The sequence below is a fragment of the Scleropages formosus genome, chromosome 6 (genome assembly GCF_900964775.1).
Source record: "Scleropages formosus chromosome 6, fSclFor1.1, whole genome shotgun sequence".
NCBI classification, from domain to species: domain Eukaryota; kingdom Metazoa; phylum Chordata; class Actinopteri; order Osteoglossiformes; family Osteoglossidae; genus Scleropages; species Scleropages formosus.
Genome location: NC_041811.1, coordinates 22036891 through 22056327, shown reverse-complemented (window position 1 = coordinate 22056327; position 19437 = coordinate 22036891). Strand labels below are relative to the sequence as shown.

Genomic DNA, 19437 nt, shown 5'->3' with positions numbered 1-19437 from the left:
GCCCTTGCTTTGCTATGACGCCAGTGCACTTTGCATGAAGCATAACTTAAAATGTTTTTCATCCAATTTGAATAGACATATTTGGAATAAATTTGAATGGGATGTCTGCCATTCCTGAAATCCATAGGTTCAGAACGGTCTCAGAATATGAAATACCTCAGTAACTGTTGCGGACCTCTGGTGTGAGATGTTAGCCTTGAGACGCATGGTAATTCACATCAGTTCAGTGCATTTTGCACAGCGCTCCTCCCAGCTGATTAAGCAGGAGAAATTCACAAAGGATAGTGCACAGAGCACGGAGCGGGATGCAAGAAGTAGTATTATTAATAACAGAAATGACACAAAGCTGGAAGCATGAATAGAAAAAAATGGATATTGCAGCATAGGGCAGGGATACAGCAGCAGAGTTTTGCTAATTTTCTTCAAGAACAAGATGCTTCATATACAATATCCTACAAGAAATTAATGGAACCTTCCTCTGGTTTTGTGACAACTGAAAAGGGACAGCAGATAGCATCGTGGTTAGAGCTGCCACCTTGCGCTGCAAGGATCAAGGTTTAAATCCCACCTATTACGGGAGAACCCTTCCACAAGGTACTTACGGTACCCTGAATAGCTCCAGTAAAAGCTACCCAGCTGTAAATAAATGTGTAAATCACTGTAAGTGACAGTTTTTGGAGAAAAGTGTCACCTAGGTTCGGTGAATGTAAATATCTCAGCACTGCAGTGACCAGCACAGTTTCTTAACCCCAAAGAACATTTTGGAATAAACAGGGTGAGCAGCAGAACCAGGGCACAGCGCTTTTCACAGTGGACCTTATTAATGGCACTGAATTCTCTGGAGTGCAAATACAGTATATTAAAACCCTACATTTACTTCAGAGCTTCCAAAGGTTTCCAAAGTTTTGAAAGGTTTCCAAAGTTTCCAAATATTTAAGAGAACAGAGAACTAAAGCAGGTTGCATGGGGGCACAGCGGGTAGTGCTGGTGCCTCAAGGCTCATATGTTGCCCAGCTTAGTCTGTGTGGAATTTGCATGAGCTCCTTTGCTGCTCTGGTTTCCTCCCACAGCCTGAGGACATGTGTTTCAGGTGAAACAGCGACTCTGCGTAGCCCTCAGTGTCTGTGTTTGTGAATGTGTGCAAGAGTGGCTGCCCTGCAATGGACTGGCATCCTGCTCGGGGTGTTCCCCCGAGTAGTCTTGCGCCCTGTGCTCTTGGGATAGGCTCCAGCCCACAATGACCCTGTCAAGGACAAGTGATTAACAAAAGTGAGTGAGTATAATTAAAGTGTCATGGGTGGCATGGCAGCACAGCAAGTAGCGCTGCTGTCTCATAGCACCTGGGTGGTGCGAGAGAACATGGGTTCGATCCCTGCTCAGTCTGTGTTGAGTTTGTATGTTCTCCCTGTATCTGTGTGGTTTTCCTCTGGGTGCTCTGGTTTCCTCCCACAGTCTAAAGACATGCTGCACAGGTTCTCTCATAGTGTGTGAGTGACAGAGAGAGTGTATTCCACTGATGCATGGATGAGTGACCCAGTGTAAGTAGTGTATCTAGCAGTGTAAGTCACCATGGTGAATAAGGTGTGTGGGCTGATAACACTACACACACACATTTTCAGAACCGCTTGCCCTATACGGGGTCGCGGGGAACCGGAGCCTACCCGGTAACATAGGGCGTAAGGCCGGAGGGGGAGGGGACACACCCAGGACGGGACGCCAGTCTGTCGCAAGGCACCCCAAGTGGGACTCGAACCTCAGACCCACTGGAGAGCAAGACCTGGTCCAACCCACCGTGCCACCGCACCCCCCTATCTGGTAACACTATATACGTAGAGTTCATTGGAAGTCGCTTTGGAGAAAAGTTTCTGCTAAGTAAATAAATGTAAGTGTCCTTAATATTAAAAGATTTTTACATGTGTTAGTTAAATTCCAGTCTTGGATTTGGACTTGTGAGGAAATTTACCACAGCTGCTCGTGCAGTAACGGTCCAGAAGGCGAGCGGCCTACTTAGGCCCCGTGCTATTTGTTTGCGCAGTTCCACTAGGGGCCGCTAGGGGGCCGCCGAGAGGATATGAGCGGAGCGCGGCGTGGTGGAGCGGAGTAGAAGGGCGCGCAGTTCGCCATCCGGCAGCGGTGCAGAACCTTTGCCTGCGTCCCTCCGAACTGTCCTGTCCCGCTGCGCTGCACCGCGCCTCACCGCCGCCATGCCTTCGCACCAGGACCCACAAGGTAGCGCGTGGAACACGGCACTTGGTCGGGGTTTGGAATCGCGCGGGAGGCGAAACGTGTATTTGCGTTGGAATGCGCGGTATTCAACCGAATGTTCACCCGAGAACGCGCTCGCTCGGGGGTCGCGTTGGGGGGGGTGTGTGCGCGCGTTCTCCACCTAACTGTTCCCGCTGCGCTTTTTTTGGTGATTTCAAAAAATTAATGCATTTTGTTTCTTTTTTTTTTTTTTTTGTAGGGGGGAAGGCGTTTGGATTATTGAAAGCCCAGCAGAGAGAGAAGCTAGAGGAAATTAACAGGGTAAGTTAGTCGTGTGTGTGATTTTTAAAAAAAAGAAAAAATTCAGTAATGGGTTTTGACAGAATTTTGTGTAACTTGTTGAAAAAAGGTGTATTTGTGCGTTGGCCCGTTGCATGTGAGACTGAAAGGTGCGAACAGGGAGGGAGTAGTGTGAGCTGTGGCCCCCCCTCTGGTTGTGCCCATTTAGGTTCTGTAGAATTTCTCACTTATGGGCTGTGGAAGAGGCAGATCCTCTCCTTTAATTTAAATCCGCACCGGTGCCCGCTGCTGTCGGGCCCCTCGCTTGTTGCGTGGCTGTTCCGGCTGCTTTTTGCCCCAGGACTCAGGAGCCAAGACCCTCCCCCGCCCCAGAACCCGGAGGGCCTCTCGAGTCCCGCCGCCCGGCCTGCGTACGCGGGGCCCGGACTCTCCCTTCCCGGTCTCCGGACAAGCGGGAGGACGGGTTGTTTTGGGGATGAAATCACCCCGTTGTGGGGTGTAGTAGTAGTAGTAGTAGTAGTAGTAGTAGTGGTGGTGGTGCGTTAACTACGCCATCTGGAGCTGCTGCTCGGTACCTCGGCCCGCTGCCCATCTCGCACAGACAGAGCCTCATCTGTTCCCCTGCCTGCGAGAACACGCTCGTTGTGGGGTGACTGGGGTTTTGGCCAGAGCAACTTGTGAGTCACTTTTTTTTTCTTTTTTTTTTTTTTTTTCCTTCCTTCTCCAGAGGGAATCGTGTGTGTGTGTGTGTGTGTGTGTCTGTGTCTGTGTGTCCCACATCCTTCCCTTCTTGGATGTGAAGGATTATGGTGGCAACGATCACGCTGTTTGGTTTCGATTATGGAGGCGTGACCTCGTGGTTCGTCTCTCCTGGATACCCCGTTGCCGCTCGGTCGGTTCTGCGGATCCGCGTACAACTAGCCTCCCTGTTCACGTATTGACCAAATCGGGCAAACCGCATGAGCTCCAGCGCCCTTATGATGGCTTGAAACGGATCATCTACTCTGGCTGCACACTAAACAGCAAGGAGAGAAGGAATGCCTGTATAATCACTTTCCTCTGCTTTTACATTCCTTTGCTTGGCAGACTTTTTTTTCCTCCAAAGCGAATGCCAATGAACTCTATGTAGTGTTATCAGCCCACACACCTTATTCACCGTGGTGACTTACACTGCTAGATACACTACTTACAATGAGTCACTCATCCATACACCAGTGTAACACACTGTTTCCCATTCACACACTATGGGTGACTTCTAGTCACCAGACCACCTGAGCAGCCTGACTGTGAACTGTGGGAGGAAAAGGAATAGGGACCCCCCCGGCCGAGAAAACCCATGCAGACACCAGGAAAACTTGACACAGGCTGTGCAGGAATCGAACCCACATCCTCTTGCAGCACGCAGGTGCTGACAGTAACGCTGCTTGCTATGTCACCATGCTGCCTTTCGACAAGCTTGCGTGGCAGTGTCATCTTTAATGTAATGTATACCGAAGTCGAGCAGAAATGCAGGCATTAGACACCTCAGTGTGAAATACAGGGCAGAAATCGTACAGCTACAGCCGTGAATGTGTGTGTGCGGTGTAGATAAAACATGGGAGTTGCTGCATGGGAAAATGTAGCCAAAGGAGAGGAACAACCAGACATCTCAAGGAGAAGGCAGTAATTACATCTTATCTTATGTGTGTGAGTTCCAGGTTGAACTGAAAGGAATAAAAACAAACATCAGACATCTTTGGTAAGTTTGGTTACACATGTAATTGTGGCCTGGATGTAACCGAACCCCCCCCCCCCCCTTTGTTTTGCTTGTTTGACTGGGGTGAGGAACGCGTTGGTTTCAGGCCCGATCAGAGCAGTGTGTCAGGGATCAGTGATCGTTCCCTTAACACACAACATTAGTCAGACTAGTTAAAGAGAACATTATTGACTCTCACCTGTATTCAGCCCAGTGATGTCCCCCACCCCATCACATAACTCTATCCTTGGTATATTTATACAGGACAGCTGGTGGTGTAGTGGTGAGCGCTGCTGCCTTGGGATCCAAAGGTAGCAGGCTCAACCCCTACTTCTGGCTGTAGTACTCTTGAGCAAGGTACTTACCCTAAATTGCTCCAGTAAAATTACCCAGCTGTATGAATGGGTAAATAATTGTAACTTTAATATTGTAAGTCGCTTTGGAGAAAAGCTTCAGATAAATGTAAATGTTGTCAATGATCAGCTTTAGGTTTGCTGGGTCAAACATCTGTTTCTTCCTTTGCAATTTTGAGACTACCGTGGAGTCGCCATCACTAATCTTGAAAAGATTGGCCTTGTTAACCTATCATGTAACTGAAGTGTTGGCGGGTTATCGTTTGCAGTGTGCCAGTGGATGCTGGAATGGCGTGTTGATCACTTGTTGGCTAATAAATTGTGTGGCGTTTGGAGGCATTGCCTTGCAATAAAAAGATGTGGGTTTGAATCCCTCCTCCCTTACGTGTAAGTGTCCCGGACAGAAAACGCTCTTCTGCCTGGTCGGTGGTACCATGTGCAAGACCTCTTGTCTCAAGACCCACTTCTCCCCAATATCTTATGTGCATGATAAGCATGTATGTGAATTCCCCCCCCCCCCCCCAAAAAAAAAACTATATACAGCTACTCCAGTAATATACACAGGTCTATACTTTGGCCTGTGACAAGTTGACTGTACTCAATCACTTATCAATCTTTCCTGTTGATGTAATACGCTTTGGAGAAAGCAATCTACTAAATTAATAAATATAAATGTACCCAGCTGTATAGGTAATTGCAAACATGGTATACAAGCCTAACAGTAAAAGTTGCCTTTCACAAAGGCATCAGCTAGATATGGGTTAATAAGAATACACTTAGGGTTTCTAATAAATCAGGAATTTGGGGTGGGGAAGGGAGTTGTTTGTCTCAGGCAGCACAGAAGAGCAAACTGGCACTGGCTTTGGGGGGGATTTATCATGTCTTTAGCTGTGATTTTCTTTTTACAACATCACTCTCCTGTGGGGGTGCTTCAGCGGTGACTCAGGCACGTTGTTCTCCCTCCTGTTCATGACACGTGGATGTACTCGAATGCCCTTACTAAGCATCTCGTACATCTCCCAGACACTCCGACACTGATGCCAGTCACACCAGCACTCTTGCACCCTTTGCGATCCACCCACACCCACCACATATGGTCAATATCCCCATGTGACTTCATCTTCTTGAGGCAATGAGTCTTTCAGACATTTTCTCATCTGAGCCTGTTATAATTTTGAAAGCATGTGTTGGCTTACCTGATGCAACTATGCTGTTTTACCACTTTATTTTTACTGCTTTTTTTGGTATCAGAACAGCTTAAGCAGCTTTCCCCCCCTCGACTTCATCTGGTCACCTGCTGTCCTGATGGCTGTGATCCTAACACCTCGAGATGGCCTTGTGCATGAGTCTACCCGTAGGAGTCTCCTCAGTCGCCCCCGCTGTCAGTGGGGCGCTGGCAGCTATTGGCACTTAAAGCTTATAGGATAACAAAATTTGAAACCTGCCAAGTCCAGACTCCAAAAACCTCACACCGATCAGTCTCACTCACATTTTTTAGGAAAGTTTTAGCATCTTGCCCCCCTCCCCGACCAGAGATCTCGACACATCTTTGAGAATAAAGAATATGAGGCCTCAGGTCTCAGCTAAAAAGGATTAATTTGCATGTGGCCTAATTAAGTACATGATTGAAGCTTCATCTTGTCTGCAGTTAACTATGCTTGTAAATCTATTGCTCAGACAATCTGTTGGTTCTTTTTTTAAATTTGATTAAGAATAGAATACTTATGAAAGGGAGAGAAATGGTGTACAGTTGGTCCTCTGCTTATGACAGGGTTCCAGTCCAAGAACTTCATCCTAAGTCAGATGCCTTATATGAAACATGGATATTAAAAAAAAAAAAAAAATATGATATGTTGTATAATGGCTTTCACTTATGTCAAACATAACACTGCGAAGTACATTTTGAGTAATGTCTTCACTTTAGTTTCTACATTTGTCTTCTCTTTTTCAGCACTACTGGAATGTTCACTTCTTTCTTTCTAGCCCTTTTAATTTATATATTTCCTTTTAAATACAACAAGAAGGGAATTGTAGACAATTTTTAAACAAAATGCAATCACTTTTTGACATCAAAATACTGAGACCCAAATGATAAGGATTATTTTAAATGGGAGAAAAATGTATTCCCAGCCCATCTGAAACCCCAAAACTTTTTCCCTCAAATATGCCAAAAATGCTGCAAAACATCTGTATAATAAAATGTGCATTTACTGTGGTGTTGGAGTGCTCAGGATAGAGAAAACAGAGGCTTTAACCAATGGCAGTCAACTCATGATTTCAGCATTATGTAAAGTTAGAAAACTTTTCTTGCTAATGGCTCTGCTGTCTCCCCAGCTGTTCCATCAGGAGCAGCTGATCTTGGTTTCTGTAAGGAGGGAAAATTCACCAATTGCTGCCACCATCTCCATAATTAAAGGATACCAACGTACTGGTTAGAGCTGCTACCTTTAGACCCAAATACCGGTGGTTTGAATCTTACCTACTGCTGTAGCACCCGTGAGGTGCTTTCACCAGAATTGTTCTAGTGACATTATCTTGCTTTATAAATGAGTTAGAAGTTGTAGGTAGCTTACCATTGTAAGTCATTTTGGGTAAAGTGACATAAAATGGCATCAGCCACACTAATACGTTGAAATTTTTTACTCAGCAGCAACTGAATGTCCTTCACCTTGATTAGAGTATGTGGCAGTTTTTAGACTGATGAAGGGATGTAGGGGATGTTTCATATTTCTGAAGCTGAGAGATTAACCGCTCTATTAATTATGTAATTTGCTCACTAATGTATTGCATTGTGTAATGCTTTAGCTGTTAAATGTGTGGAACTTTGTCAGCGATATCACAATGATATCTTACTGATATTTTGATGTTCATAAGTTTCTCTGCCTTTTTTGCAGGAGTACCTTGAGGACCAGAAATACAGTGATGAAGAGGACCTGGCTGAAAAGCTGGATTCTTTCAAAAGTAATGTTTGTGTATCTGGCACATAACATGCTGTCCTTCCCAGAATTCCTTCACCCCGGCTCTTCCTTTTATGGTGCAGTTTCAGTTTGCTACAAGGATTGATTGAGTGTATATGGCTAGTATCGCCCTTTAAAATTTAAGCATAAAAAATGAAAAAGATGATGTATCAATAATGGCATGAAGCAGTATAGCTCTATAAGTGGGGCTGATCCTCAACTCTCCTTATACAGTGGCTATTATCCATGACCTAAAAAAATGGGAGAGTATTGTCTGCTGTTCCTATATCCCTCGCTCTGCGACTCGTTTCTTTCAGACATCCGTCCTACTTGTTTACTGCATGTGCCTCTTCCTATTTGTCAAAGGGGAGGCCAGCAGGGGTGGAATCGCTGAACTGCAGCAGCAAAGGAATGTAAGGAAGACTTGAGATTGCGTTGCTCTGTGCATCCTTCCATCCTGTTTATTTTCGAAATCAGGCTCTGGTGAGAATGTGGTTTTAAAGACATGCAGAACACTTACTTGTGCGGTTCAGTCTTGGCACAAAGCGGCATTGTGGGTTTTGGCTAACCCCAAACAACTTGTAGTTTTGGAACCTACAGCTTCTGCAGGAGCCTAAGACTAATATTAAATATGAACATTGTTCATGAGACGGACTTTGCTGGTTTCTGTTTGCCTTCCTAGGCTTGTTACTCTGCAAAGTTTTTAGAATTCTTATTTCGGTCTTCATGTGGACTATTCTTGCCTGGCTTGCTTGTGGGGGTGAAAAATTCCTCAACTAGAATGCCAAGATTGTGAAAAGAAAAGGGTTTTGTTTGTATTTAAAAGATGTAAATTGCGAGTAGGGCCTCCAGACCGCCTCCGCCCCCACCCCGACTTCTGAATGACATGTTTGTGCTGGCCTGACAAACACAAACGTTCATGGCCGTTGTTGCTTTTGCTGCCTTTTGAAGGCACATCTGAGGCTGGGTGGAAAAAGGGGAGAGTAGGAAGCTGCAGTGTTTTTTCTTCTTCCCACCCCGGAAGGAGAGCCAGCATCAGTCTGCTTGCTCTGGATGGGATCTGTCCTATAGGCTCTGCTTTTTTGCACACGAGGGCCACAAATTGGGTAGGGAGCAGAACACACACACACACACACACACACACACACACACACACACACACACAGACCCCTCTTGTGATGGGATAGGGAGGAAATTTGGGACCCTGGTCTCTAGAGTTCATTAACAACGTTGGCATTGTTGCGCTGTGTGGCGTTCACACGGTGTAACAGTTGCAGAGGCTGAGTCCGCCTGGAAACAGTTGACCCTTTGTAACCGGAGAGCAACACGGGTTAATGCAAAGATCTGCCTGAAGTGCCCCACTGTGTGCACTGTTTGCCTGCTCAGCTACACACGTTGTTGTGTGTTACCACATGGTGTCCCACGGGGTAACTCGGCGGGGGGAGAAAAAAATGTAGACTAAACTGCAGTGGCCTTTAAGTGTACAACAAGTACAGGTTGGAGCATGGCTTTCAGTCCATACTTTTTTCCTTCCCACTCATTGTGCAGTTTCCTTATGCTTTATTAGATCGTCATTTTATGTTGATGAAAGTGGGGAAAACTATATTTTAATTTTATATATATAATTTTATAAACATGTCATTTATTATTTTAATGGAATTGTACAAGAAAATTTGCTCCCATAAGCTACTGCATAGTTACTACTTCATCAGGGTTGCATTGAAAAATTCCTTAAAGACTACACAAATCTTCACAGAAATTATTTTAACCTGTTAAAATATTCTGAGGAGAAATTTATTCCTACACTACTTCATATCTTTAATCCTACCATGACAAGGACTAAAGTAGGACTTTTTTTTTTTTTTTTTTTTTTTTTTTTAAATGTCACCTGATATCAAACCTTAGCTGCTTTGTATGTCAATGTGATTATAACTGGTGTAAATTGGTGTAGATTTGTTGGAATAAATAGTGTCTTGCGTAGAATTTGAAAAGATCGCATGTTGGATACAGAGGCATTCCAGTGTCCTCCTCCTACCTCTTATCAAACACTTCCATCGGTGTGCTTCTGTCTTCTGTAACTGAGCTTTCACACAGCTGAGTCAGGGCTGCTCTCATTCTTACGTTACCTGTAGACTGAACTAGGGCGACACTTTCCCCAGCACACTCATTCCCACTGCCCCGTTTTCCCTTGTTGGGTGTTCAGCTGCTGCTTTGGATTCCCAAGAGTTACGGAAGTGCTTACACACACACATGTGCCCATGTGCCTCCTGTGAGCATGCTAGTATGGAGGGGGCAGAGCTTTGTGCCATGAAGCACACCATTATACTGCACCCTTCTCCTTCCTGCATTCCTACTGGTCTCACTCTGGAAGTATGATTTGATGCCACATAATAAGCTTTGCACTGAGTATAGCCACTTGCACACAACTGCCCTTGTGCCCCATCATTGACATTGGTAGCAATTTAATTGGAACACTGATCAGCATGCACCCCCCCCCCAGAAGGTCAGTTCATAAAATCTTTGGAGAGATTTTAGTTGTTTAGGGTTCTTGAATATGACCTATTAGTCAAAATGAGCTTTGAATTTGGCAGTTAATAGGTGTGGCATAATGCAAAACAGTATCTGTTTTTTTCTGGTTTTGTAATTTTTTTTTTTTTTTTTTTTTTTTGTAACAGATAAATATGCTGAATTTGACCTAAATGACCAAGGGGAGATCGGTGAGTACATAGCCACTCTTGAGTGTCTGTTTTATTTCCTGATGCTTTAGTAACTAACACTTGCACTATTCTCAACATTTTCCTTTTAATGGAAAAATTTATGTACACTGGTTTCTCATATTGCATGTATACAAATTTTCAAAGATAAAAACATTTCCCAGGTGGCTTTTTTTTTTTTTAATGGCATTTTCTTAGCTGATCTATTTTCCAAAATGTACAAAATAAGACTGGCAGCTTTTGACAGTTATTAATTGGCAGTAAAACACATCAAAACAGTATGAGTTCTGCTGGGACCATGTTGAACTGTGATCACTGACCAGGTGCCAAATGCTGCATGCTTTTATTGCCATTAAATGGCAGACTGAAGATCATATTTTTATTTTCAGTCATTTTAAATAGGTTTTAATGTTGTCTGAAATTCGCAGTGGGTTGGACCGCAGTCCTGCTCTCCGGTGGGTCTGGGGTTCAAGTCCCGCTTGGGGTGCCTTGCGGCGGACTGGCGTCCCGTCCTGGGTGTGTCCCCTTCCCCCTCCGGCCTTACGCCCTGTGTTGCCGGGTAGGCTCCGGTTCCCCGTGACCCCGTAAGGGACAAGCGGTTCTGAAAATGTGTGTGTGTGTGTGTGTGTGTGTGTGTGTGTGTGTGTGTGTGTGTGTGTGTGTGTGTGTGTGTGTGTGTGTTGTCTGAAATTAGTCAGTTTCTTGTAAAATATTGCGACTTTAACCAAAGCTTTTACCAGTCCTAACTCAAATCAAGAAGGTGTCCATTCTATTGGACCATTTGGATATTGTTAGGAAGTTGTGGAAATGTTTTTAATTTTATTTTTAAGTTAACTGAAGGCTTACAAGGTATTTTTTTTTTTTTTTAAAAATTGTTTGATTTTCAGACAACTAGCAACTAAATTGAGGAACATCTGTCAAACTATTTTTGACTAAATTAATGATGGCTTTGAATTAACAAATTTGAGACACAAATGGACTTCTAGTAGACTAACGCTTGTAAATGATACTGCTGGGGAGGAAATCACAAATTTGAATGCTTTTAATGTTTTACTGTGCTATGTACTGTGTTCTGTTTATATATTAGACATGATGGGGCTGAAGAGGATGATGGAGAAGCTGGGTGTGCCAAAAACCCACCTTGAGATGAAGAAGATGATTGCAGAGGTGACTGGGGGCAGCAGCGACACCATCAACTACCGTGACTTTGTCAAGATGATGCTGGGCAAGCGGTCAGCTGTGCTCAAACTGTGAGTGTTAGGAGTGGGAGGGAAGTAACGAGAGGTCTGCTGCCTCAAGATTGAGGGTGTGTGAGTCTATATACACATTTATATGTGCTACTGTGTGCAGTGGCGCAGTGGGTTGGACTGGGTCCTGCTCTCTGGTGGGTCTGGGGTTCAAGTCCTGTGTGGGATGCCTTGTAATGGACTGGCATCCCATCCTGGGTGTGACCCTTCCCCCTCCAGCCTTTTGCCCTCTGTTGCCAGGTTAGGCTCTGGATCCCCGTGACCCCATATGGGACAAACGGTTTCAGGTGTGTGTGTGTATTTCCACCCAACAAGGCACCTGTTCCCCAATTCCTCCAGCTGCAAAATTGCTGGTAAAGCTATAAGATGCAGAATCTGACTTGACTTTGCTTGCTTGCACCTTGTATCACTTTATGGTGGCAGGGAGGTTTTATGCTGCTCAGAGACTGATGTGGCTGCTGTGCCCCTTTCTCTACAGCTAGAACAGGTGCATCTGGCTAACACTGATTCACTCATCAATGAGAATTTGTTTGCATAAACACCTACAGCAAAAATGATCAAACAGCTTAAGATAGCCGTGATGCTAAGTTGCAGTTTGTTTGCCGCTCGGGGACCACCATCCCTTATGTAAACATTGTGTCCCAGCCAAGCACTGTTTTATTCACCTAATCAGAGCCTTCATGATTGTTGGTTACTTCAGCAAGATGTCTTGGTGTTTCCATACTTAGCTGGCATATGTAGCTGTGGCCTGATTTTTTTTTTTTTTTTTTTTTTTTTTTTTTTTTTTTGACAGCTTATAAATTTCCGTGTATAAAGACTAACAAATACCAGAGAGCTGGCAAGTTTAATAACAAGCTAGTTAATGCCCAGCTTTTCCAAATACCATTTTGACTCTGAGCTTATTTATATTTATTTGTACAGAAGACCTGTCATAGTTTTGTTTGATCTCAGGATAATTAGGGTCAGCTGGTTAGAGCTCTGCTTTTGGACCCAAAGGTTGCAGGTTCAAATCCCATCAACTGTAACCTTGAGCAAGGTACTTACTCTAAAATTACCCAGTTGTATAAATAGTTAAATAATTCTAAGTAGCTTAACATTTTAAGTGACTTTGGAGAAAAGTGTCAGTTAAATGAATAAATGTAATTATTTCCTTTACGATAGGGGGTGCGGTGGCGCAGTGGGTTGGACCGCAGTCCTACTCTCCGGTGGGTCTGGGGTTTGAGTCCCGCTTGGGGTGCCTTGTGACGGACTGGCGTCCCGTCCTGGGTGTGTCCCCTTCCCCCTCCGGCCTTACGCCCTGTGTTACCGGGTTGGCTCCGGTTCCCCGTGACCCCGTAAGGGACAAGCGGTTCTGAAAATGTGTGTGTGTGTGTGTGTGTGTGTGTATGTGTATTTCCTTTACTAATTTAGTTGTTTCAACTGTCTTGGTGTGAGGCTGCAGTACTCATCTGCATAGTTATCCATTTATGGGTACTTTTTTTTTTTTTTTACTGGGACAGTTCAAGGTGAGTACCTTACTCAGGGGTACTACAGCAGGAGAAGGGATTTGAATCTCTAATCTTGTAAAATGTGAGCTATAAACACATAAATCTTCCATAAGATGTAATTAATTTACCTTGGCTCAGTACTTTCACAACAAACCATGTTTATATGACTATGAGGAAGTTACAGGTACTGTCATGTGATACAAGTTACTTTACAGAGATTTTCCTTCAGATTTTAAACTTGTTAAATGGATGTTTGTAGACAGAATCTGGTGAAGCTGAGCTTACTATTGTGGGAGGGGGGAAAACAAGTAAATATAACTTTCTGTTGACTAGAGTTTTGGGTTAGTGTATGAAATTTTGACATTTTGAACAAGACTCTTTGGCACTACTTTTTTTTTTTTTTTTTTTTTTCCCCCCACCATAGTATCTGTGTGGTTACAATAACATAAGTGTCACTGCCCTGACACCTTGCTGTTCCAGTTATTCTTCAGTTCAGTTACTGTGACATTGACACACACATGTACACACACTTGTTCGTAGGCTGCAAATCTTACATTGTATGCAATTTTGTGTCCAAGTCAGCGATAAGCTGCATAGAAGATAAAGCCCAAGAAATCCCTCTATAATCCTAAACCCACTAATCATCATTGCATGGAATACATTTTTCTCTACTTCACTCCTTCAGATCCTTATTTTGTCAGTTGACCTGGAAATTTTAGGACTTCACCATAATCCTGTCTGTAAATAATTTGATCAGAAACAAGTACATTTCCATCTTCCCAGTGCACTAAAACATAATGGAATCCAAGTGTTTTTAAATGCTCTTATTTCATCCCCATGCCCCCATGTCCCCCCTTTCTTTTCTCAGGGCTCTTCATAGTTGGGAGAATTTTATGAAACTTTCAGTGTACATTTCAATGTAGTACAACAGTACATGTTTACTTTCAAAAGTTATCTAATCCAATGTAATGGCTTTTTTCATTAACCTTCAGCATTCTTTAAGGTGAAAGTAACTATTTTATGTGGACAACAGATCCTTTTATTTTGTTCTGCTTGGCATCAGTATGGACAACATCCAACATGGCAACTAAAATCCAGTGCCAGTTTGGTGCTCTTTTTTTGTGTGTGTTTCTCTACCTCCTTAGAGAGGAGAATAACTTTCCAAGGCTCCTATTCCAAGCCTTTCTTATGAAGCACAATGAAGAGAGCAGTAATTAAGAGCATAGTTTGGGTTGGGTATAACAAATGAGTTTTGTAGAGGTGTGTGTGTGTGTGTGTGATTTTCTCTCTTGTTGAAAGAATGAATTCACACAATTATAGTACTTGATTTGTCAGATGAAACCCTGTGGAAAACATGCACAGATTGTACACTGACATAAGTTAATGTTATTTAACTGGTCATGAAGAGATGCAAATGTTAGAAAAATCTGACTTCTGTTTAATGGCAGTGCTAACTTCATTAATAGTTTTCAATGCATTTGAGAAGCAGTAGTTTCCTAACACTGACCTGGTGCTATCCCTCCCTTAATCCACCAAACCTGGGGCTCACTGAAAAAAATGATACCTTCAGTTGCCATGACAATAAGCATAAAAATGACTGCCTTTTAAAAATCCATAAAAATTGATCATTTGAGTCTATAAATCAGTACTTAATTCTGTTTTACAATCTCCTAAACAGCTGTAGTTTCAAGACATCTGTCTTGAACAGCTATCCTAATGGAATATCTTGATTGTATGTGGCTGACCTGAGGATCCTGGCAGTCAGCAGTGGAGGGGTATGGACTGCCTGAGAATGCCAATTAATGAGGCTTTTGAGATGTGGAACTGGCCCACTTGACCCTTTGTGTCCAACTCCATTAAGAGTGACAAGATGGCAGATTTTAGAAGGAAGTGGAAAAAGTGAAAGAAGTCCCCCCCCCCCCCCCCCCCTTCACCCTGGATTATGACCATAGATATCCAAATACTAGTTATGTTGCAGTAATCCCCAGACAGGAGGCCCATTTATCACATTTGAACTTTTATAGGAGGGGTTGCAGTTTATATAGAACTTACTGGGGACAGTTTTGTGAATGGCTGTGGCCTTGGAGGACTTGGTCCTGTAACTTGGAGTGTTTGCTGGGTCCTGGTTTATCTGTAGGGATTAGGACTCTTAGAGGCTTACAGAGGCTAACCCAAAAAGGAAAGTAATGACAGCTGCTACGTGTAGAACGGCTCACCATCTGCACTGTTGTCCAGGGATAAACAGGCAACACCTGGGAGAGGGTTTCATCCTCAGCGGAGTTGAGTCTCTGTTGCTGGATGTGGCAGCTCTTCTGGGTTTCTCATTGCAGCGACTCAGGTTCGTCATGCTTAATCCTATTGTAAGGGCTTCACTTTTCAGGAAGTCTGGTAAAAGAAATTATGGACTATGAGTTTTATTTCTGCTTTTGAAAAGACAAAAAATGATCTGTTGTAAACCCACTAATCTAAAGTACAGTACTCTTACCCCCCAAGTCTGAATGTGTAACTGTGTTATTTTAAATGTGGCTCAATGCGAACTTAATGTCTTTCTCTTCCCCTCCTTTAAATTGCAGATCTGTTTTGTCCCAGGAATATAATGGAGTTGCCCATGTCACATCTTGAATTTCAATGGTGTAACTTTAATTGGAAGCAGGTTATTATAAATGGGTCCAAATACTGCTTGTTCACAAGACCTTGACAAATAATGTGCATTTCTTTCTAGTACTTCCAGCTTTTTTCGTAAAGGGGTTGTATTCTTGTATGCCCCACTGGAGACCTCAACATGCCAGCTGAGGGTTCCATGGTGATCATTGCTGTGCTTCCCTTGGTTAAGCTATGTCAGCATTAACAATTACTCCATTTCTTCTTCTCTGGTTTGCCACAGCACTCCTTCTGTATGACCGTCTTTGAACGTCATCTTCTCTGAGTGACATGTCCTCTTCCTCTCCCTGTCTTCTAGGGTTATGCTTTTTGAGGACAAAGCCAATGGTGCCACCTGTAAGCCAGAAGGACCCCCACCCAAGCGGGACATCGCTAGCCTTCCATAGGGAATGGGCAAATTATGGGTACTTGCGACCTTAGGGACTACCCCAGTGCCCGCCAGTCCAGCCAGTGTCTTTCATCCTGCAGTGTAAATAGCCTTATTGTGAGTCAGGCTTTGGGACTTGAGGAAAACACTAGTACACAGTAGACAAGGAGAGATGACTCTAAGTGTGAAAATTCTATATTTGCTGTGAAAGAGTAATGCCAGTAGGCTTTTTTTATATATATATAATGGGTAAGAACATGTATATATTTATATTAAGGATACAGATGACAAGCTTAATATTTTTTAATTACAGTTCTTAACTCATCTTAAACCAGAGGTAACTGAATATTATTGAAACAATGCTCTCAATTTGAGGGGGTTGAAAAGTTTGCTATTGTGGCATCTCCACCTGAAGGCTGGTGCTGAGAGCAGTTAGACCCAAGTGTGTCTAACAGTGATGTATGTGATGCTTGTGACTGGATGAAGAGTGTTTCGATGAGGCTTTTCCTGCAGAGCTGTCAGCCACCTATACTTCTCTGAGCCTGCATGCATTTTGCTACTCTATACGCTTGAAGTAGGCACTGCTCAGCTTCTCTCGGAACATTCAAGAAGCTTTGCTATTTGAGCAGCGAGAACATGGTAACGCACTGCGCTTAGGTGGTAATCCTCCTCTTTGCAGCACAGGTATTGTTTCCCCATCTGCTGCTGTTTCATTGTGGAAACTGCAGCTGCATTTGTAGATTGTTCTCAGACAGATCACATGAGACATAAAAACCAGTTTTATTTTAACCTCCCCCTCTCATTTGAAAACATCTGAAGAAGCATTTTTCACCTTAGTCTCTCTACCAGAGCTAAAGAAGTAATTTGTTGGATTAAGACCGAGGTAGTGTTGCTATATTTCTCAGATGTGAGAATAAATTATACATTAGTGCAACTATAAGAATGCATTTTAAAGAGAAAACAGGGTATGTTTTGATATTACTACAATGTAAGTGTGAGGCTTGGATCTATACAGTTGATGCTCATTTAAAGTAATGTCACAAATTGGGTTTTTTTTGTGCTGCAAAATTGCTCAGGCACATTTCGGAAGACTGTACTTTGACTTTGTATCTGACTAAAGGTTTGTTCAGCTATTGCAAACCCCAAGTGATAGTGTACCAGCCAGTGCTTCTATTGGTGCGATATTCTTCAGGTAAATTTGTTGCGAGGGGTCGATGTGAAATGTCAGTGATAAGGCTGAAGACGCGTTCTTTCGAAGTGCCTAAAATTGGGAATGCACATTAAAGGTGGGAAAGGATTGACGTAAGCAATATTTTTGTGGCATGTTTTGAATTACTTTTTTATTTTTTTAATGTTTGTCTTTATTTTTATATTTGGAGGGAATGTGATGTGACTTTAATGACATTCCAAAAACTCCTAAACATATAAAGTGAACATTGTCAAGACTGGCGTAGCAAACTGAATCCCTGCCTCAGCAAACCTTTGTTAGTGATGTAGTATTGTGACATTCTTTGCTCTTTCCTTTATCGATTAACCTGTAGAATTTTTAACGCGTGCCTCATGTTACATAAAACACTGAAGTCTGATTTTGTAATTTATTAGACATAGTCTGAAGCTTGTTAGCTTTTTATTTCCATATTAATTTCTCAGTGGGTAGTTTTGCAACCCTGTAAGAAACATCTTTTCTGCAAACACCAAAGGAATTAAAGTTCTTACTGAAACATTGAAGTGTTTATTTTATAGATATATATTTTATATTTCTTGAAGTGATTTGTGATGCAGTATTATGTTTTGTCGGCGACGAGGCTGAAAGGGAAATAAATACTGTGTTCTATGGACTACTGTATGTGTTGTGGTCCAACAGGGAGAAATCAGGTTCTAAGCAGGATGTTCATGCACAAAACAGAACAGGGAACCCTTATTAATCAAGGTTCATACATATATTTAAAAGCAAAGGCATGTTTTGTGCACTTGAGGCCTAGAATATATTTTAGACAACGGCTGTGCTCGCAAGAGCTGTGAGCGAGAGCTACACATTTAAAATGGGCCCTCTTGTCTGATCACCCCCAGTATGCTCTAGGAGCGGGATGCTACAAAAACCTGCAATTGCTTCTGGGAACATGGTTCATGGTCTGTTCTTTAAATGCAATTTTTTAAAGGGATTACACTGCACACAAACACCTATGTGCATTTTGGGAAATACTATACTAGTGACCATGTCAAAGTAAACTGTACAGCTGTAAAATCTTTCATTGATTTAGCATTTGCATTTCTAATAATAAGATTCTGTGCTGTAGGACAGAGGTGTGTGTGTGTGTGTGTGTGTGTGTGTGTCCTTAAATGACTTACTCTTAGCACAGAGCTACAGTGTTCTAAGGTCTAACCAGCCCGAGGGGACTCTCATCCCACTGCACCATGCACCCAGGGTTCCCTGCAATTGGTAGGATGTGACAAGGCATTGTGGGTGACAGGCATGGTAAACAAGCCTGATTGTTGAAGAGAGAGAGAGAGGGTGGAGCGATCACCCTCCTCCAGGGAGGATGGGGGAAGGCGAGGCCAAACGAGGTCACGTTAACAAGTGAAAGTGATGAAAATAAAATGGCTACTGCAGTAACAGAAGGCAACTGATGTGCCAGCAGCAAGTTGGCAACTGTCAGGCCTCCACTTGAGAATGTGGTCCAGGATTCAAGCTAAGGTTTATGAGGTTTTTAATTGGTATCTTCAGCTCTACAACACTTTCCAACCTCGTATTCGGAGGCTCTGTTCTTAGATCCTCTCTGTGGGAATTTTATGAAGTGTAATCTAATGGACAGTAAAGAGAAACTAGCCTTCACTGTATAAAAACCAAGTTTCTGTATTTGCCAAGCATCCCACTTTTTCTGGAGTACTGGGTTCCTCTCAGATCAGAGAAGTATTTCAGCTTTAGAGCTGAAAACTCTTCAAAGGGGTTTAGTTCTTGCATATTTCCAATTTTTTGCTGATAACTTGTACATTTTATGAGGATTTGACTTCGCAAACAAATTTGCTGTGCAAATATCAAGTGATACCCAGTTATGATTCAGAAATGTGTCCAAGGCCCCTTTTTTTCCCTACTAGGCTTTGACAGAGAAACACATTGTGTGACATGTCAGCTGGCTGCTTCATGATAAGGTCAACGCATGTGTGACCCCTAAGTCACCATGTGCTCGCAGGTGGCATTTCTCCTGATGTGGGCAGACGAGAGCTGGTGCTTCCAAAGCATTTTTCTTGGGAAGTGGATCTTGCATATTTTTCCCATTTTAGGCAAAGTCCAGCACCCCTGAGGCTGCCTATTTTTAATGGCCTCCTTCAGGAGCAGAAGGTGCCCTAGTGTAAACAAACACTTGGGTGAAATAAAGTGTGACATGTATTATTATTTACATTAATCCAATG

The 19437-nt window shown here is 43.0% G+C and overlaps 1 protein-coding gene across 1 annotated transcript; it reads left to right on the top strand.

Moving 5' to 3' along the window:
• Positions 1–2067: 2067 nt before the first annotated feature.
• aif1l (allograft inflammatory factor 1-like) lies at positions 2068–17747 on the top strand. Its single transcript, XM_018740460.2, has 6 exons — positions 2068–2229; positions 2465–2526; positions 7488–7554; positions 10226–10267; positions 11352–11514; positions 15958–17747. The coding sequence occupies exons 1-6, from the start codon at positions 2205–2207 to the stop codon at positions 16043–16045; spliced, it is 447 nt and encodes a 148-aa protein (XP_018595976.1). The 5' UTR covers positions 2068–2204; the 3' UTR covers positions 16046–17747.
• The last annotated feature ends 1690 nt before the right edge of the window (positions 17748–19437 follow it).

Coding starts and splice junctions, on each gene's coding strand:
- aif1l (XM_018740460.2), top strand. CDS start 2,205: ATGCCTTCGCACCAGGACCCACAAG. Junction 2,230..2,464: donor TTCGCACCAGGACCCACAAG/GTAGCGCGTGGA, acceptor TTTTTTTTGTAG/GGGGGAAGGCGTTTGGATTA. Junction 2,527..7,487: donor AGCTAGAGGAAATTAACAGG/GTAAGTTAGTCG, acceptor CCTTTTTTGCAG/GAGTACCTTGAGGACCAGAA.